Raw genomic sequence first — 21,294 nt, 5'->3', positions numbered from 1 at the left:
TTACACTAGCCCTGGAGATACAAAGAGAAGCAAAAATATTCCATGCCCTCAAAAATACTAGCCATATAATGAGAGAGACAACATGCAAATAACTATGTACAACATTCATATGGTTTAACTAGATAATTTCAGAGGGAAGATACCAGCACTAAGGGTGCCTGGGAAAAGCTTCTTGCAGAAGATGAGATTTTAACTGAAACTTGAAAAAAGCCAGGAGGAAGAGATGAAGAGGAAAAACATTTTAGACATGGGAGACAGCTATGAAAATTCATGGAATTGGGAGATGGAATATCATGCATGAGGAATAGCAAGGAGGCCAATTTCACTGGATCACAGAGTACATGGAGAGAAGTAAGGTGTAAGGAGCCTGAAAAGGTAGGAAGGTATCAGATTATGAAGGCCTTTAAAAGTCAGAGGATTTTATATTTGATTCTAGGGAGTCTCGAGTTTATTGAATATTGGAGTGATATGGTTATACATGAGCTTTAGAAAGATTATTTTGATGGCTGTGTGGAGAATGGATTAGAGTAAAGAGAGATGAATTAGGGAGACCAATCCGAAGGCTATTGCAATAGTTCAGGTTTGAAAGGATGAAGGTCAGTATTAGGGTGGTGTCAGTGTCTGGAGAGAGAAAAGAGCATATAGGAGAGATGTTATGAGAGTAAAATGGACAGGACTTAGCTGCAGATTGGATAGGGGGAGAGGTGAGAGAGTGAAGATATAGCATCTATTTTGATAAAGCTGGGAATCCTCTACCACCTTAAATCCCTTAACTGCTTTTTTCATTCTGAGCTTGGGAGAAAAGTACCTTGAGCCTTCAAGTATCTATAGATGTGAGCTATTATTTGTGGTTATTTTTCCAAAAGAGGTCTTTCTTCATCCAAACAATGTGGTAGGTCTGTCTCCTGGTGGCGACTGGGTAAATAATCTGTGGAAAGGTCCAAAGACTATTCTTGAGTTCAAGGGAGATTCAGCACCATCTCTCTTGGACAGCTCTTAAAGCTTCCAAACACCAGAACCTTTTCTCTACATGTGGCTGTTTCTCCCCGGCTCCTTTTCCTCGAAGCACTCCGCCACCCCTGGAGGGAGTACACTTTCCTTAAATCCTATTCGGCGAGGTGTTTGGGTGGGCGGGCTGATAATAAAATTGATGGCCGTATAAACCAATGACATGGGAAATTTCCACTTGCGGCTTGAAAAATCGCCAATAGAGCGTCGGTGTGGCAGTAGGGGCAGGGTCAAGCTCCGAGAGGGGGCGGGATCTCAGGCGTTGGCTGCCGAGGGCGGAGGCGGCGACTTGGCCCCGGGCGCTGTTTCTGGTGGGAAGTAAGTGGCGGCGCTGACCGGAGGGCGGCTGGGGCGGGAGGCGGAGACGGTGGGCTGGGGCTGTCGAAGAGGCAAGCCAAGGGAGCCGGGCCAGAGGGGCTAGGACCCGCCGCCTCAGCAGGCTGTTCTTGGGCCTGTGTCTCCGGTCTCTCCTTGGCACTGCCAGGCCCGGACCCCACCCACTATCGCTCCCCAAGGAGTGGGGGAGGTGGGGCAGGTTCAACCCGGAGGAGTGGGAGGGGAGGAAGCTGTGATTCCTCGTGAAGGAGTCAGGGACCACGAGCCTTGGCCAAATCTCTTCCTTCCCCACTAGCTGCTGGGCCTCTTTTTCTTTTTCTGTAAGATGAAGGGGTGAGAATAGAAGCTTGCTTTCAATTCTGAGCCTGGGATCCAATGAAGAGACTTTTCCAAGGTCATCTGGGTAGTGACAAAGTCAGGATTCGAACCCAGGCGACCTCCCCTCCCCCTCCAAATCTAGATCCCTTAACCCTACATCACGATGTTAGTTATGAACCTTGTTGTGGCAGCAATTAGATGAAGAGCTGCAAGGGACCTTAGAGAGCATCCTCCAAGCCATGCATGGACTTCCATTTATTAAATCAATATTAAGTAGATGCCACTGTCAGAAGGAAACCTTCCCTAGTTCCCTCAATCGCTAGTGTCTCTCTAAGGATTCCTATTTGGGTAAGTTAGTAACGAGTGATAAGTGTTAGAGGGGACATTAATAAGTGTAGAAGAGGCTGTCAAATTCTACATTGTTGTGTGATGTGAGAATTAGTAAGCACCTACTGTGTGTCAGGCAGGAGCTCTAAAGAAGGCCATAAGATAATTTCTGCTTTCAAGGAACTCAGTCAAAAACAAGATAAATTGTAGATAAAGAGCCCAGAGATAAGGTGTAAGAATTAAGGAACAGGAAAGAAGTCCTGTGGAGAAGGTAGCAATTTAGCTAAGACTTGAAGTGTCTCTCCTTTTAGAATAGAAGTTACTTGGGCAGCTAGGTAGTTCAATGGATTGAGAGCCAGGCCTAGAGATGGGAGGTCTCCTAGGTTCAAATCAGACACTTCCTAGCTATGTGACCTTGGGCAAGTCACTTAATCCACATTGCATAGCCCTTACCACTCTTCTGCCTTAGAACCAATGCGTAGTATTGTAAGGTAAGGATTAAAAAAAAAAAAGAAGTTCCTTAAGGGTAGGGACAGTTTACAGTTGTTTTGTTTTTTTGGTTCACAAGAATTGAGTCCAGTGCCTGATAGATCTTTTTGTTTTTCTTTAAAAAACCCTTCTAGGGGCAGCTAAGTGGCTCAAATGGATTGAGAGCCAGGCCTACAGATGGGAGGTCCTGGGTTCAAATATGACCTTAGACCCTTCCTAAATGACCTGGGCAAGTCACTTAACCCCCATTGTCTAGCCTTTACTAGTCTTCTGCCTTGAAACCAATACATAATATTGATATTGATTCTAAGACAAGAGACTGTAATAAGGCCAATAAGGGAGGTTTCACCCACCCACACTGGTGAATTGGGGAGGAGAGAAAGGGCTGAGAGAATGAGAGGGGAGAAGAAGTTGCTATTCCCCTCTCTTCCCCTTGGTGAAGACAACCTGAGTTTGTCTCCCTGAGGGACAGAATATGTCTCCTCAGAGAATGGGATTGGGTGGTGAAGGTTAAGGATTGTAGGAGAGGGCTTTAGAGAAATGATCCACTGCCTCCCTTCTTGATCTTGGCTACTGTTGAGAGGTAGGATAGATTTTCCTGCCTCTGGATCTTCCCAGTACCTCAACTACCACTTTTCCCTTTAAGATTTGGGTTCATTCCTCAGCCCTAGTATTGAGCTAGTCCTCCTCTTTGGGGAGAGGTATGGTTCCCTCCAAATCTTCAGTCCCCTTCTTTGGTGTCAGAAAGTAGGTGGACTTGATCTAAAGAATAACACTTTGGGGGCAGCTGGGTAGCTCAATGGATTGAGAGCCAGGCTTAGAGATGGGAGGTCCTAGGTTCAAATCTGGCCTCAGCCACTTCCCAGCTGTGTGACCCTGAGCAAGTCACTTGACCCCCATTGCCTAGCCCTTACCACTCTTCTGCCTTGAAGCCACTACACAGTATTGATTCCAAGATGGAAGGTAAGGGTTTAAAAAAAAAAAGAATAACACTTTAATAGAGAACCACACAGGGAAGGGAAATTGAAAGTTGGGTAAGCAAAGTGGGTAGCAGGAGTCCCTAGAGACTGACAGACTGACTCCTCTTCTGGTCAGCTGCTGGTTGTCCCTACTCTTGAGCTAATTTGATTAAATTGCTGGAGTTCAGGAAAATTGAGGATAGAGAGGTATCCAGAGAGAGAGAGAGAGAGAGAGAGAGAGAGAGATTTGCAGCCTCTGAGATCCTCATGTCAGGCTCTCAGCTGAAGGAGTGAGAATTGAAGTGGCAGTTTTGAGTTCTACTCAGCCTCTTCTCATTCTGGAAACCTGGGTCTCTTCCTTTCTGCCCCTTCCCCACATGGATTGCTTCTTGCTTCACTGGATCAGATTTCCTTTTTTTTGCATCTTCCTCTCTTTTGCAAATTCTTCTTTTACTGTACCTTCTGTGTATTGGTTCCAAGGCATCAAAGGGAGTAAGGGCTAGGCAGTGGGGGTTAAGTGACTTGCCTGGGGTCTCACAGCTAGAAAGTGTCAGAGGCCAGATTTGAATATAGGACCACTCCCCATCTCTAGGCTTGGCTCTTAATCCACTGAGCCACCTCACTCCCTTAATAATTGTTTGTTGCTTGGTTGATTGGCCTGTCAAAGGAAGAAACTGAGGCCCAGAGAAGGTGAGGTGACTTGTACAAAGTCACCATGATTTTAACTGTCAGAAATAGCATTCAAACTCAGAAATGTTTACTCTAAAGCCAGCACTTTTCCTACTATAGTACATCTGCAAGGTTGCATACCTGGAAGTAAACTTTAAAATCATCTTATTCAATATCATCAATTTAACTAAAAGTCTTGTTCAGAATCAGTCAGTCAATAAACATTTTTTAAGTGCTTGCCCTAGTCAATGGCAGGGTGTACACTAGACTCCAGGTCTTCTGACTACTAGTCTAATATTTATTCCCTTAATTATAGTGATAATACACAGCATTATAAAATTGTGAAGTGCTTTATGTACATTCCTGTGCAACAGGTATCTAGACTTAGCATTAAAAGGCAGATAGGTTGTCCTAACAGTGTCTTAGCTTGTCTGAGTCTCAATTTCTCCCTTTGTAAAAAATGAAGTGGACTGGTTTTTTTAGTCTCTCTTTTTTAATGTTGGCACTCCTTTCAGATCATGGGAGACCAGGTTGAGAAAGAGCAGATGTGGAAAGTAAGACCTAGTGGGCACATGTCCAAAGGCTTATAAGCATCTGTGACAGTTGCTTTAAACTCAGGACAGAGCCAGGACTCAAACCCAGGTCTTACTCCAAATCTGAACTCTTACCACATAATTTTCCATTATCCTGAAGTATTGTTCAGGCTTGGGTCACTCTCACTGCTTGTCCTTTGTAAGCTATGGGTCAGATGTCCATTTCTGACTTGGATTATCCTTCAAAACCCAGCTCCAGACCCACTTTTCTGTGAGGTCTTATTGGAAACTTTCTTCCACCTTTCCTTCCACTGCCCTAACTGGAAATGATCTCTCCTTTATCCAGTCTCACAGCACTTTATACTCCTGCATTCCTCATATTCTAAGTGGCATCCTAATTCATATTTCTGTAGTGATTTAGGATTTCATAGGCTTTACAGCTAGATGTGACCATAGAAATAATCTAGTTTTGTGCCCTCATTTTGTATATGTAAGAAAACAGGGCCCATAGAGAGGTAGAAACTTGCCTAAGTTCACCCAGATGTAAATGACAATCAAGACTTGAACTCATGTCTTCTGACTTCAAATCCAATTGTTTTTATTTCTTTTTAAACCCTTATCTTCTGTCATAGAATAGATTTTTTTTTAAACCCTTACCTTCCATCTTGAAATCAATACTGTGTAGTGGCTCCAAGGCAGAAGAGTGGTAAGGGCTAGGCAATGGGGGTTAAGTGACTTGCCCAGGGTCACACAGCTAGGAAGTGTCTGAGGCCAGATTTGAACTTAGGACCTCCGATCTCTAGGCCTGGCTCTCAATCTACTGAGCCACCCAGCTGCCCCCATAGAATAGATATTAAATATCAGTTCCAAGATATCTAAGAGTAGTAAGGGCAAGGGAATGGGGGTTAAGTGACTTGCCCAGGGTCATTCAGCTAGAAAGCATTAGAGTCCAGATTTGAACCCAGGACCTCCTGCCTCTGGGCATGGCTCTCTGCCCACTGAGCCACCTAGCTGCCCGAAATTATTTCAGTTATGCCATTGCTTATACCCTGTCATCCTTCAGTGCCACCAGGGCCCAGGTTCCTTTTGCATTCCAGGGAATTCAAACTTCCTTTCCTGAATCATCCCCTGCTCCATTAAGGTCTAGTTTGAGTCTCACTTGGGCTTAACACACACATACCTGGGCCCCCTGGAAGTAATTTTTTCCTTTTGGGATCTCTGTGTATTCTTTCTTGCACTTATCCTATTCTATAGTTTATATCTATATTTATAATTTACAAATTATATATGTATATTTATATGTATACACATATACATCATATATGTATCAATTTACAAAGCACTTTCCATACAACAATTCTGTGAGGTTGGCAGGGCAGAGGTTGTCTGTCATCTTTATTTTACAGAAGCATAATTTGAGGTTCTATTAGGTCATGTGACCTGTCCAGGGTCTCATGAGTGTTCTGACATTCAAACTGTGGTTCTCCTTTTGTCTTTATGTCCATACACTTTCTGCTCTTATCTACTGCTTCTCTTATGTTATCTTTCTCTGTGCATGTCTTATCACTGCATGTCTTATCACCACCCCGCCAATAATACTTTGAGGATCTTTAATTTCATTGTGGGCACCTTCCCTTTACTAATTCAGATCGCCTACTACCTTCACAAATTAGTAGATGGTTTATGAAAGCTGCCATAATGAAAAAGTCATTGTCCTAAGGCTATCCTGGCCGATGGAACTGGATCAAATTTGTAGTTGCTTGCTTTTAAAAAATTTGTTTTTACCAATTATATGCCATAACAAATTTCCACACAAGTTTTTCTATGATCGAATTTATCTCTCTCCCTTCTCTTCCCCCTCCCAGTGCTGGCAGTTGATTTGATCTAGGTTATACATGTAATATCACGCAAAACATTTTTCCATATTGTTCATTTCTTTAAATGAGTATTTTTATTAAAACCAAAACCCTAAAACATAAACCTAAATAAACCATTGAAAAATCACATGCTTTCCTCTGCAGTCTGACTCTGGAGGTGGATAGCATTTTTTGTCTTTCAGTTCCTCAGAATTATCCTGAATCATTGCATTGCCAATAATAGCTAAGTCTATAACAGTTGATCATCCCACATTATTGTGTTGGTCTCCCACTTTGGCTTGCTTTAAGAGCCTAGGATCCCCTCCATGAGGAATTGGAATAGCATTTTAGTGGAGAGATTTAGGTGGCAGAAAACACAGTCCTTCTCTCTCATAGTTGATGAACCCCTGATGGCATGTGCTTAGAAACTGTAGCCTTAATATTTCCTTGCTTGATATTCACAGCTGCTACTTGGAAGCATGTGTCCCTGGATGGTGCTCTGGATCCTTTAGCACCTCCATAGTGCTGTCTTGGATACATTTGGTTTGGGATACCAGCAGGTGGAACATTGCTGGCTGTGAACATGACCAAGATCTTAGTAGCCAAAGTGCTGTGCCTGGTGGGGGTGTTTATCCTCATGCTACTTGGCTCCATCCTGCCTGTGAAGATCATCGAGGCTGATTATGAAAAAGCCCATCGCTCCAAGAAAGTCCTCTCACTCTGCAATTCTTTCGGAGGTGGTGTTTTCTTGGCTACCTGTTTCAATGCCTTGCTCCCTGCCGTGAGAGAAAAGGTAGGAATGCTTATTGGGATGGAGCAGCAATGGAATTCTTCAGCCAGAGGTTCCCCAGCAATTTATGTAACAGATAACCAGAGTGTGTTTGACACTGAGCATAATGTATCAAGGGATCTAAAAGAACATAAGGCTGGCCCTCTCTGGGCTTCACAGTTCCCTCAGTTTTAAAATTAGGAGATTGACAACTTCCTTTAGCAGATCTTTTCTAAGTAAAAGTGTGTGACTGAGGTAGGCCCTGAGCACTAGTAGATCCCAAAGCCTTAGCTGTCAGATCTCCAAGTTGGTGATTGTAGCCACGTTCCCTTTTCTATTAGCCTTGATTCCCAGCAAAGAGTGGAATTCAGCCTGCAGTGGGGAGCCTCTTCTCAGGTCTGCTGAAGGAATTTACTGTCTGCTGCACACCCCAGATGAGGCACTTCCCCTTGCTGACTTCTCTCCCTCCCCTTACTAATCCCAGGGTTTCAGGAAAATGAAAAGGAGCTCTTCTTCATAATAGGTTGAAGATTTCTGGACTGTAGATGACTTAACTAGGTCTGATGTTCTAAAGTCTCTTCCAGCTTTTACATTCTGTCTTCAATGTTCTAATGTTTCTTCCACCTCTGGCATTGTATGCTCTATATTCTAAGGATCTTTTCACTTCTGACATCTTATGTTCTATGTTGTTTGTCTCTGATCTTGTATGTTCTGTTTTCTAAGTGCCCTCCCATCTCTGGCATTGTGTTTTGTAAGCTTCTGTGTAGGTCATACATTGTGTGTTCTTTGTTTCATATTCTGAAATCTTATTCTTGCTTGAGTCATTTATCTTCTGTCCTAGCAGCCAACACACACACACTCACACACACACACTCATAACAATACCAGTCATTATGTGATATGCCAACAATAAGTCTAAAAGGAGTGTAGGGGGAGAGATTACTGTAGGCCGTGGAATATTTAGTGACAGATTCCTGAGGGGATGAGGCTTGAACTGGATCTTAGCAAAGTGAGAAGGATTTGAACAGGTGGAGAGAAGCCTTCCAGATCTGGAGTATTGCTTACTCCAGGTGAGAATGAGTTTCAAAAGGGACAGTGAAGAGACTATCCTAGCTAAATTGGATCATTCATGATGAAGAGCAATGGAAACTAAGTTTGGAAGCATAAATACTTTGCAAAACTCCATATTTATCTTTTTAACCTTCCTCCACAAAATATCCTTCTACCTAGTGCGAAGAAAATGACAATTGAGCCCAAATGCTATTTATATTATCTACTAATAGGTCCCTCTTTCAGGCCCTGGGGGATTGAAAATAAATTCAGTGGGTATAATCCAGCTAGATATCTCTACTGTGGTTCTGATCACAGCTCTTCTCAGTGTTTACTTTCCTAATTTTGGTGTGTATTTGGGTAGTGGGGCAGCCTAACCCTTGACTTCAGACCAACAAAGACACCAGTGAACACAGTTCCACTCAGCACAATGACAACCTGAGGTAAGAAAGATCCAGGAGTAAATATCTGGATGCTTTTCCTATAGTATTTGAAACTCAGTTGGCCTCTTCACTGTATTTAACTGCTCATTCTTACCACTCACTCATTCTTTCTTTCACACCACCACATATATGTCTGTTTGCTTCAGGTCTTGCCTTTGGCTTGCTTCCTGACCTAGGGAAGTGCTAGTGCAATCACTTGTCACTTGATCCAGTTGTTTTCCCTTGGTCCCACTGTGGCAAGAGTTTCCTGGGAAATAATTGGAATGTAGCTCAAGGTTCTACCCATGCCTTCTTCTGCCTCTGTGCCCAGTGGTACCCCATTCTTGCTGAGATACTAATACTGTCTTCCTGACCCACTTGTCTCAGCTATCATGTCTCTCCACAGTTTGCTGTTTGCCTTTCTTGTGAGGAGCAGTTCATCACATTTGACACTGTTCAAAGTATGAGAATGACAGTGTTGAAAGCTGGGAGAGTCCATCAAGATTTTCAGCAGGATAAGAGGATGACTGCTGAGACAATAAGAGGGATTTCTCTCCTTTTGGATATTCTGCAATGGGAGTTAGAATGAATCAACATTGTTGGGTGTATGTGTAATTGGACTTTTCTAAAATCCTTATCTGGTTATATATTCTTTTGTATTATGGTTATCTATGCATGTTATCTTCCTATTGGACTAAGCAGGGATTGTCTTAAAAACTTAATGTTTTCCTTGGTGTCCAGCACAGTACTCTGGCTCCTAGCTCCCTTTCCAGTATTTCACCCAGTAGACAATTCTAAAATGCTTATTGAATTGAATTCCTGGTTTCCCCTCTAGAGTTCCAATTTGCCACAGAAGTATCCCAAACTAACCACATGTGGAAAGTATAACCTGGTATTTTACTGTCACCACCAGCCTCCCCCTGGGCTATTTCCCTAAGAAGGTCAATGACTTTAATAGCTCTTTATTTATTTATGTTGTTGGTCTTGAAATCTGTATTACAGGTTTACTTTGAAATCACCCAGGCTCAAAACCTCAGAGTCATCTTTGACTTTTCCCTTTCCCTTACCCCCTCCATCTAATCAGTCACTAGCCTGCTAAATACTGCCTTTGTAACTTCTCATTCATCATCTTTTTTTTTAATATTCCTATAGCCCTCATCCTGGTTCAAGACCGTTACCTTATACCTGGATTATTGTAATAACCTTGGTTGCTTTCCTGGTTCTAGTCATTTTATTCTCCTCTCTTAATTCATCCTGGTACACACAATATCATGTTGACTCTGGTTGAAAACTCCTCAGGGCCTTGCTATGCTGATGCTGCCTTAGCCTGACATTTAAGATCCTCCAGGAGTTAGGACCTAGCCTACCCATCTTTCTAGTCTTATATATTCCTAGTTTCTTAAGTGAACTCTCCATTCCAGCTAAAATGGTTTACTAACTATCCCTTGCACATAACTTGTAATTTTTCATCTTTGATCATTGTCCTCAGACCTCCTTCTTCCCATCCACCCCCCTCCCTCTTTATGTATTTTAAAATCCTGTTAACTTTTCAGGGCCTGGTTTGCATGCCACATACTCCATGAAGCCTTCCTTAGTCACCACATGTTCCTTGTTCATATCATTCACTCATTCATCAAATAAGGCATAGTAATACATATAAAGTGCTTTATAAATGTTAACTATTATTATTAGTTACGATTATCTTATATTGCCTTGTGTTCTAGTTCTTTTTGAATAAGTCTTGTTGTTTGTATAAGTCTCATTATACTAATATAAGTATTTTATATATATTTGTACTCTCTGCAATGCCTACATATTAGGTGTCAGTAGATGTTTGATGAATGAATGAATGAATGTCCCATGATGGCCTTTCCCCACACTAATCTACTGCTATGGGGACCTTGGTCTCAGGTGCTGCGATGAGACTGACTGCCACATGGTGGGTTTTTATGAAGATAGACAGACTTATTTTACTTCTAAGTCTTTCATGGTTTTTCTTTTGTCCTTTGCTTCAGCTCCAAGAAGTTCTGAAACTTGGGAACATCACCACAGACTATCCCTTAGCAGAGACCATTATGCTCCTGGGGTTCTTCATGACTGTCTTTGTGGAGCAGGTCATTTTGACCTTCAGAAAGGAGAAGCCCTCATTCATTGACCTAGAGACCTTCAATGCAGGCTCTGATGTGGGAAGTGACTCAGAGTATGAGAGCCCCTTTATTGGAAACTCCCGTGGACACAACTTTTACCCAGAGCATGGTCATCACTCCCATGGTCATGGCTTAAATGTTCAAGAGCTCTCCCGCTCCAGCCCACTGCGTCTCTTCAGCCTCGTCTTTGCTCTGTCTGCTCATTCTATCTTTGAGGGTTTGGCCTTGGGCCTACAGGAAGAGGGGGACAAAGTCATGAGCTTGTTTGTTGGTGTGGCCATTCATGAGACATTAGTGGCTGTGGCTCTGGGGATCAACATGGCAAAGAGTTCATTGCCAATGAAAGATGCGGCCAAGCTGGCTGTCACAGTGAGCTTGATGATCCCTCTGGGCATTGGGATTGGTGTGGGCATTGAGAGGACCAAAGGGGTGGCCAGCAGTGTGGCCTCGGTGCTGCTACAGGGCTTTGCAGGAGGAACTTTCCTCTTTGTGACCTTCTTTGAGATTCTGGTGAAAGAATTAGAAGACAAGAATGACCGTCTTTTGAAAGTTCTCTTTTTGGTATTGGGCTATGCGGTCCTTGCAGGACTAGTCTTCTTCAAGTGGTAGGTGCAATGAGACAAGTTTCACTAAAACACTCCAGCCTTTCCATGGAGACTCCAGGAAGGCAGAGCCCAAACCTGATGGATGCCCCCCTCTCTCTCCCCATCTACCAGCCCGCAAAGAAGAAGAACTGCCACCCCTGAGCAGCTTGTACAGAAGATGGAATGTTTCCCCAGATACATTGCTCAGTGGTCCCTGCCCGTTGGGCCTTCAGGTGGTGCTGAGCATCTGGGCTATCTTGTGTGTACTTAGAAGCTAGAGCTCCGCATCTGGAGGAGATCGATGGCCTGCCAGATAGTTTCTTGTTGGTTGTAATATTACCCTCCAACATACATACATATATATATATCTATATCTCATTTGTGTGTGATACTATTTACTTTTGGTGAAAAGCAGCGTGACCTCATAACTGAAGAACACAAAAGGGACAAGAGACACAAACTGAAGTGGAAGCTGGGGAACAGATATGTTCAGCTTCTTTAGTTTCCTTCATGTTTTGCCTCTAGTTCTTGGGAAAACACCATTCAATGATTAACATAGCTTTTATACATGTTCTCTTTCTCCACCCCCTCTTCCTTTTCTCTCTCCCTTTATTTCTCTTTCTCTTTCCCTAACTCTCCTGTTTTCTCATTCTGTCCCTCCCTCCTCCTTCCCTCTGCATTCCTCTCCTAAGAATCAGCTTCATTAATACATAGACATTCTAGGTCTTTTAGTCTGACTTGGACTCATTCCCTCAGAAGTCTTCCTCTGCCTCTGTTTCACTATGCTCTGACCATCCTGGCCTAGGTGGTCCAGGAAGAACATTGCTGGTAAGGTTTAGGTAGAAAATCCCAATAGTACAGGTTATCAGAAGTGCATTAGGGTTGCTGCTTGGATACTTTGCTCACAAGTGGTCATTTGTGATTTCTAAAAGCAACCAATTTAAGGTCAGTTACCGGCAATCAGATGGAGCATGCTCTCCTTGCTAAGGTTATGTGCTTACTACTGATAGGAAAGGGGGGAGAGGATGTTGTACACATTCTCCTTCCTGTCCTAAATTGTCATTTTTTGAACAACCATTGTATTTTTTCCTGTTTCATGCTCTCTTGCTAATTTTACAGGAATTTCCCTTACTGCTGGTGACTCGGGGCCAATGGCTTATTCCAGTCAGGCAGGAGACATTGATGAGATCCGTGGGGGGCACAGCCACATAGTAGGTTGTCACCTGGTTTTGTCACAGTGGCACAGCTTGCCCAAGCAACACATTTCAGAGGCACCCAAGAAAATGAAAAGGAAGGAAGGTTTTGTGCTCCTCAGATACTGTCAGAAAATGACTTGGATATCCTTACCAACTGAGAATCAGAATCAGTAAATGTCTGTGTACTTTTGGTTTTAATTGAAGATCTGAGTTAATTCATCTTTGTTGGTATGAATTGACTTGGAAGCTGTGATTGACACAGCTTCCAGAAAGCTGATTAGAAAGTGGCACAGTCTGGCAGTTCTGACCCTGCAGCCTGTTTCATTTCCTTCATATTTTGCCTCCTTAGTTCTTGGGATCAGCCTGTTCCTTCACTCCACAGATATCATACAAACAAACACATCACAGCCCCCAAACTACAAATTACATCTACCTCCTCAGAGGCCAAAAGGGCCTGGGAAGTAAGTTGAAATAGGTTTGGGATTTTCCTACTTCAAGCTTTTAGAGCTGCTCTTTGTTAATTTGCTACCCTGAAACAAAGAAGCCAGTAAGAAAAACCCATTCCTGAGAGGCCCTGGCCTGCTTGACTCCTAGTGATGTAATTTTCAGGACCAAACTTTGCCTTTCATGTCTAGTTCAATAGATAGGGCCCTGGGCTAGGAGTCAGAAGCTTAGACACTGCCAGCAGCTTGCTACGGGACCCTTTAGCAAGTTACTTCCCCTCTTTGCACATCCTAATCTGTAAAAAGAGGCAGATGGACTAAATAAACTGCTCATTTTACCCTCATTAGACCCTTCCAAGTCTGATATTCTATATTCCTCATTCCAACTTTCCCCTTAGTCTTTGACATTCAAAATCTTTAATCTCATTAAGCTCTGACAGTCTACATGCTGTATATTAAGGTAACTTAAAATCTAGTCCCTTAAATCAGTTCTATTCCCATCCTCATTAGCTGTCAGCACCAGTAAAAACTACTCAGCCAGTATTTATTCACCTCATCTTGTGGGAGTCAATGGGGAAGGAAGTGAAACAGGCTGCAGCAATGCTATACCTCCAGCCCCTGGAGAAGAAAGATGCCCCTTCTTGTGGAGATCTTCCACGCCATAGGATCTAGGCACTTCCTTTTGGGTATCTTTGTTTTACCTACATTGTATTGTCATACCACCCCTCCCTCTTCGATACCCCATTCCCTCAGCAGATGATGAGAAGGCAGAGCTGGGAAGATGTGATTTCAGTTCCCAGCCCAATTTGTCAGCAATGGTGCATGCATGTTAATTCTCTTTCCCCGCCCCTGACTCCAACTCCTATCTTTCACATGCTCCTGAGTTCAGTGCTTGGTTTGCAGTTATTATAATGGGTCAGGGTTTGTGCCAATCTAGACTAGTTACTGGAGCTATTTCCAGGATGTAAATAGAGCTCTCCAGTCCCAGAACTGCTTAGTACCAGTCCCAGGTCAGTTAGACTTAAACAGGCTTAAGCCCCAAGGAGAAAATGACCCTTGGAGCAAGTGGCTTTTTGGATTTCCTCTCTTGCTTCCTTCCTTTTTGTTCCCCTTCTGTAACTATCACAAAAGAGCCTGTGAATTTAGGGAGTTGTTGACTTTTGAAGCTCTTTTGGTCATTGTAAATATTCTAGAGCTCATTAGTGGTTCCTCTCCACATTTAGAGGGCAGCTGTAAATAAGTATTTATATGAACTGTCCTCTTGACTGTTATTCCTTATAACTTTGCTCCTAAATTTGCTCCAGAATTGATGTTTGATATGACAAGAATATAGTGGTTTTGTGTTCAGATGATGTTTTGATGTTTTTGTTGGACATTATTCTGTAGAGACAGCTCTGCTAACTACATGTCTGGAGCATCCTTGTTTCAGATGTCAAGAGGAGGATATAGGCTCCCTTCTTTATTCTTAAATGAGTAAAGCACAGTGTAGCCTTTGAGTATTTATTATGCTCTTTGAACTCCCATCAGAGGATGCTCTTTGACACCTTTGAGCAGTCTCCATGTCACTGAGTGAATTTTTCTGCCAGTGGCTTTAAATGAAAGATTCAGAGGGCCAGTTGGAGGCAGTTGAATGGGGAGTAGCTGAATGTTGGTTTAGTTTTTTTGTTGAAGTGGGTGACAGGGAAGAGGGTGAGGCTCTTCTAGTTGGCAAAAGATTGGAAGTTGCCTTAAGGAATCTAGCCACAGAAATTCAGGGTTTTTTTGTGAGAAGCCACTTGTGCAGTTGTAGCATTAAATAGGCAAGGAAGCCAAGCAAGAATTCTGTGAATGGGTTTTTCAGGATTCTTAAGAGCTTCTTAGAGAAACAAGTTTCCCTAGTCCAGATGTATTTGTTCTTTAGCCTATTAGGCCCAGTATTAACCTGCCTTGGTGGCACTTTTCTGCTTTTCCCTACTGGATCAGAGACTTAGAAGATACTGTATTCACCCTCTGGAGGAGTGAGCCACATGGTCCAGAGATTCGCCTCCTGCTTTCCTCAGTACAGTTGCTGAGCTGTTGTCAAGTCTCTGGGGTGTAGGGGAGGCACCTTGGGACTGCCAGGAAGCTTGTTTACCCTGCAGGGAAGCTCACCTTCCCTGCAGTTGGCCTATTTACCACATGGTCCATCTGAATCAGCACAGACAACTTCTCCAGCAGAGCTGGCCCAGGTTCCTTCCTGGTGCTTTTGCTGTTCTGATCAGTTCTGATTGGAAACACCTAGGCCTAGCACCAGATTCTGCATCCTCCTCCCTTAGCCTGACAGCTGTGGAGTGGAGATTTGGGTAACATATAAAGACACTTTACTTTTCTGGACTTCATCTGTAAAACAAGAGATGTTGGATTAGATGATCTCTAAAGTCCTTTCCAGCCCTAAAATTTTATTCAGATTCTGTAATTCTCTGCTTTCTTTGCTGTACATACTAAACAGTGAATATTAAGTTCTTTCGTGCACCAAATTACACATTTGTATTTATATGTGGTCTGAACATATGTGTGTGGATGCATGTGCCCTTGTCCCCACAAACAGAGCCTCCTCAGTACTGGAATGATGTGTTTAATTTAACCAGCTGTGAACAGACTAGCAGCTATTCATACCTGCAAGCTCTTCCCTCCCCTCTGCCGAATCCAGCACTCTTCCATTTCCCATTGTCTCTCTCTTGTATTCTCCTTTCTCCAGGGGCTCACGTGAAACAAAGAACCATGCCGATGGAACCACTGATGGGTGTTTAGATTGGTTTCCTTTTAAAAATGTGAAAGGAAGAAGTGGTAGGAGATCTGTGTCCTTTCTTAATGAGTTCAAATACTCTCAGTCTTGCCCTGATGGCCTCCTTCCTTGTGCTCTACTTAAAAGGAGACATTACATCTGACTGATAGCTCCTATGATCCACCAGCAACATTACTCCCATCCATGCTTCTGCCTAGAGGAGAATGTCTAGAGCTGTTTGCCTCTGGATGGCTGGCACCTGTTATGAATCCTGGTTTATTTGAGAGGCAACATAGTATTATAAAAGAGATTACACTGGGTACCTCTAAACCTGGTTTTCCTGTTTTGTTTTGTTTTTTTGGCTCTGCCACTTAATAGTCCCAAGGCCTTAGGGGATCATTTAAACCACAGAAAGAGCATCAGTTCACGATCCAGTTTTGCTACCTACCAATGTTGGGACATTGGGCAAATCATTTACTTTACTAGGTTTCAATTTCTTCATATGTAAATTGACTTGATCTGTAAGATCCAATTCTAAATATACTGACCCTCTTCTTTAAAATAGTACCTGAAATGTATGTATTTTGAGGTTTCAGAGTGCTTTCCTCATCATAACCTTAAAAGGCAGGTGAGGCAGTTAACCTCATTTTATAAAAGAGGAACTAGAGGGTCAGAGAGTTTGCTCATGGTTAACTAGTAAGCATTACAGCTCAGCTTCAAACTCACTTTTTCAGATTCTAAATTCAAATAAATTCAGTTTAACAAATATTAATTACCTTCCAACTATGTGCAAGCAATTATGCCACTAAAACAAAGGAGTTGGACTAGATGAACTTTAAGATTGCTCTCAATTGGGGGCAGCTAGGTAGCTCAATGGACTGAAAACCAGGCCTAGAGATAGGAGTATCTATGTTCAAATGTGGCCTCAGATATGACCCTGGGCAAGTCACTTAACCTCCATTGTGTAGCCCTTACCACTCTTTTGTCTTGGAGTCAGTACACAGTATTGATTCTAAGATGGAAGGCAAGGGTTTTAAAAAAAAGATTGCTTTCAGTTTTGAAGGTTTAAAAATGTTTATATTAACTAATGATCAGAATTTAAAAGTATTCCTATTCCCTGGTCCAAGTTTTGTGTTTAGATCCCTTCCCTCTCTGTTGCCTAGGAAATCTCTGTAACCACATTAGGGATGAAAAGCAGAATGGGATCAGAACCTTGTTTAACTGGAACTGCAGTTTAGATCTCCTTAAAGTAATGGGATGAACCTTTGAACAAGAACAGGAATATTCCTTGAAACCAAGAGTGTCTGGGCCAGGCAGGCCTTAAGCACACAGCTATAGGAGACAAGGCCTGACATGGAGCAGAGTTGACTGGGAAGAAGCAGCAGTCTTCTATTATTTTAAATAGCTCCCTTAAAATGAAATAGCCCAACAGAAGCAGAAATGTCTGTTTTTCCATTTTTTTCAGAAGTTTCTAGAAAAGAGAGAGGTCTTGAAGCAGAACATCGTGTGGGGACTACAAACCCCCTTGTAAGAGAGTAGGTGCATGGGTAGGACAGACTTTGACATTTTTTTGACTCACAGGGTATGGGGGTTCCCTCTTCTTGACCTGACCAAATGGAAATGAGAAACGTAAGAACACTAGGTATCCAGAGACTTCCATGAATGCCCAGCTATCACTTCATTTGGCAGTAATTCAATAAACATCAAGTATCCATTGTGTCCCGAGTAACATACTGTTGGGCAGTATACAAGTTTTGGATAAGATATCCCTGCCATCATGGAATTTACAATCTAGCAAGGGAATCAGACAGATGCACAAATAGCATTAGGAAGCCCTGGGCTTATAGAACACACTCGGCATTAAGGGAAGTACAGAATTCAGATAACTACTGTCTGGGCTGTTTTCTAAGTCACTTACAGGTGCAGAAGAGAATTATGGCCATAGAAGGACCATGAAGGGAGTAGAAATTGTACTAACTGGTGAGCCCCAAAGGCTTCCTCGAGGAGCTGACACTGGAATAGGGCTTTACAACAAGAAAAAAGGAGAGTTGGACAAGGTAGCCCCAGGACACAGTGGGAGCAAAGCACAAGAAGTATTTATAGGATGCAGGGTAGTATGGTTTTAGTGGAGAGTAGAGTGGGTAGAGGAGACTAATGAGTGAACTGGGAAGGTAGAGGTAGCACCCTAAGTAGGTGCCCTAATGAGGGACAGAGGCAGGGTTCAAACGAGGGTCCTCCCTTTGTCCACGCTTTCCGGAGGGCCCTGCTGCTTCCAAGTGGATTATTGTTCTCTGCTACCTTTTGAGAACAGAGAAGGAAATAGAAAACCACTCTAGTGTCTTTGTCAAGAAAACCCCACAGACAGCATGGGCCATGGGGTTGTGAGGAGTTGGACATGACTGAACAACCACCATTAAGAATCCCTTGAGAAAGAAATACTAAGAGGTATTCCTTTCCAGAATATTCCCATGTATATCTGAGAGGAAATCGGTTTCATTTCTTTCAAAGTCCACCTTAAGACATTAGGGGTCTGCCCCTGCCCACTGCCTGGGCAAACAATTCTTTGTCCTTTCCCTTTCCATTATTGCAACTGTTTAGAAAGAGAGCTCCTTTTATGGGAGTTTGTTTTGCTTGACTAAGCATATTTGTCATGTTTCTGCTACTAGGAAGATAGGTGGTAAAGGGCAAATAATTTTTTTAGGTATTTTATTTTTTTCCCCAATTACATGTAAAAACAATTTCCAACATTTTTCTTTCTTTCTTTCTTTTTTTTAAAATCCTTACCTTCCGTCTTGGAGTCAATACTGTGTATTGGCTCCAAGGCAGAAGAGTGGTAAGGGCTAGGCAATGGGGTCAAGTGACTTGCCCAGGGTCACACAGCTGGGAAGTGGCTGAGGCCAGATTTGAACCTAGGACCTCCCATCTCTAGGCCTGGCTCTCAATCCACTGAGCTACCCAGCTGCCTCCTCCAACATTTTTCAAAGAATACTGTGTCTTGAATTCTCTCCCTCCCTCCATCTCTCCTAACCCTCAACTCCTTTTGAGATGGGAAGCAATCTTATATAGATTTTACATGTGCAATCATGTAAAATATTTTTTCATATTAATCTGTGGGGCAAAGAAGTTTGGGGGAACTCCTGAAGATTTGGGGTTAGAATAATTAATATGAGCACATCTATGGATTTAGCCTAACACTGATATGAATTACAGGGCAAAGACAGTAGAGACAGGAAGATGTTAGGAGACTTGGCATGTTCCTCCTCTGCCACCCCCTGGCTGTGTGACTGACCATAGGCAATCTTGCAATTTCTCAAAGCCCCAGAGACCTCTTTACGTGTAAAATGGAGTTAATCAAACATGTAACCAGGTAGTGCAGAAGGCTCACCACTCAACTGGGAGTCAGGAACACCTGATTTCAAAAGCAATCTCAGACACATAATAGCTGTGTGACTCTGGACATTGTCACTTCGCCTTCATCTGCCTCAATTTCCTCATCAATAAAATGAGGATAATAATAGCCCCCATCAGGGTTGTGAGGTTCAAATGTAACCCTGTTTATCAAGTGTTTAGCAACCCTTTAAAAAGAACTGTTTAAATGCTAGCTAAAATTAAAAAGAATAATACTTGCACTTTATCTATTTCCCAGAGTTGGGAAAACAGGATTCTGTAAAAATAGAGCTCTATATTAGTACGGACTATTAATATTACATCTCTGACTTCTAAAGTGACAAAATGTAGTGGACTTTGAGGCCTGACCTTGGCCAGCCTTCACATGGGTTTCTTAAAACCAATCAGCAAACTTTTTTTTTTTTTAAGCCCTTACCTTCTGTCTAATATGCATACTTCTAGGGTAGAAGAACAGCAAAGACCAGGCAATTAGGGTTAAGTGATTTGCCCAAGGTCACACACCTTGGAAATATCTAAGGCCACATTTGAATCCAGATCCTCCTAATTCCAGGCCTTGCACTTTATCCACTGTGTTACTTAGCTGCCCCTTAGCAAGAAGTTTTTAAAGTGCCTGCTCTATTTTAGTTTCCTTACCTGTAAGATAGATGAAATGGGGTGGGCATGGAGGTGGGCTTGGTCTCCCTGTCCTCTGAGATCTTTTCATTACTAAATCTCTGAGCTTTTGTGTGAAGTACTATGTTTGGTGCTGAGATACAAAGGAATGAAGCAGCTCCTGCCCCCAGGGAGACTAGTTTTGTTATAAATTTTTAAAAATTAATCTTTTTCAGTAGACAATTCTACCCTCACCCTTATCCTTTCCACCTCCTGGCCCACACTTCAAAGAAAAAGAAAACCCTTGAGACAAATACAATTGGTCAAGCAGAACTAACTCCCATATGAGGAGCTCACTTTCTAAACAGAGATGGAATGGCAACAATGAGGAGAAAGGGCAAAGAATTGTTTGCCCAGGCACTGGGCAGGGGCAGACCTCTGGTGCCTAAGATAGACACCGAGGAGATGAGACCAGTCTCCTCTCAGGTATATATGGGGATATGCTGAGAAGGAATGGTTCTACTTGAGTATTTCTCACGAGGGGTAAGAGAAGACTGGGCAGCTAGGTGGTGCCATAGTGCATAGAGTACCAGGTCTGGAGTTAGGAAAACTCAACACTAGCTGTGTGTCCTTGGAGAAGTCACTTCTTCCGATTTGCCTCCGTTTCCTCATTTGTCAAATGAGTTGAAGAAGGAAATGGCAAACCTCTGCAGTATCTTTGCCAGGAAAACCCTATACAGGGTCACATAGAGTTGGACCAGACTAAAGAGCAACAAGAAGGCAGCAAGAACAAGACAAAAAGGGGCCACAGAGCCCTCTGGAAAGAATGTAGACTAAAGGAAAACCTCACCTTGAACCCTATCTCTACCTCTTACCAGCTGGAGGAACCATGGGCGTCGATCATTTAACCTTTCTAAGCTTCAATTTCTTCATCTGTGAAAAGAGGATCCAACCACAGTATCTACCTTATAAGGCTTTTTGTGGGGTTCATATGTGGAAATGTATGTAGTAAAGTACTTTGCAACCTTTAAAATACAATCTAAATGTGTGCAGTTTCTTTTTTAATTATTTAAATATATTGGAGCAGGGCTTCTGAAACATTTTTGTGGGTCCTGGACTCCTTTGGTGGTTAGATGTAGTGAACCTTATGGGGCCCCTTCTCAGAAACATGTTCTTCAGTAATTGAAGGAAATGCTTAATTTCCATTAAAGGTTAGTGAAAATAAAGATGGTGTTCTTTTCCATTCAAGTTCACAGACTCCCTGCAGTATGTGCATGGGTCCCTGGGTGCCTTAGTGATCTGACTTCATCTGGGCATGTATTCCCTCCCTCCACAAAGGCAGCTTCTTCCCTTCTTACCCCTTTCCTGAGTTGCTAGGGCTTTCTGGCCAACCTTCCGGGGAGGAATCAGCCTCTCCAAATTTAGCTGAGCTGACTCTCAGGACAC

The 21,294-nt window shown here is 42.8% G+C and overlaps 1 protein-coding gene across 1 annotated transcript; it reads left to right on the top strand.

Annotated features, from left to right (window-relative positions):
* The first annotated feature begins 1,189 nt into the window (after positions 1-1,189).
* On the top strand, positions 1,190-20,886 carry SLC39A3 (solute carrier family 39 member 3). Its single transcript, XM_001364881.5, has 3 exons — positions 1,190-1,326; positions 6,960-7,288; positions 10,752-20,886. The coding sequence occupies exons 2-3, from the start codon at positions 7,079-7,081 to the stop codon at positions 11,490-11,492; spliced, it is 951 nt and encodes a 316-aa protein (XP_001364918.1). The 5' UTR covers positions 1,190-1,326; positions 6,960-7,078; the 3' UTR covers positions 11,493-20,886.
* Positions 20,887-21,294: the final 408 nt, after the last annotated feature.

Source organism: Monodelphis domestica, chromosome 3 (assembly GCF_027887165.1).
Source record: "Monodelphis domestica isolate mMonDom1 chromosome 3, mMonDom1.pri, whole genome shotgun sequence".
In the NCBI taxonomy this organism is placed as follows: domain Eukaryota; kingdom Metazoa; phylum Chordata; class Mammalia; order Didelphimorphia; family Didelphidae; genus Monodelphis; species Monodelphis domestica.
This window is presented reverse-complemented; position numbering and strand designations above follow the sequence as displayed.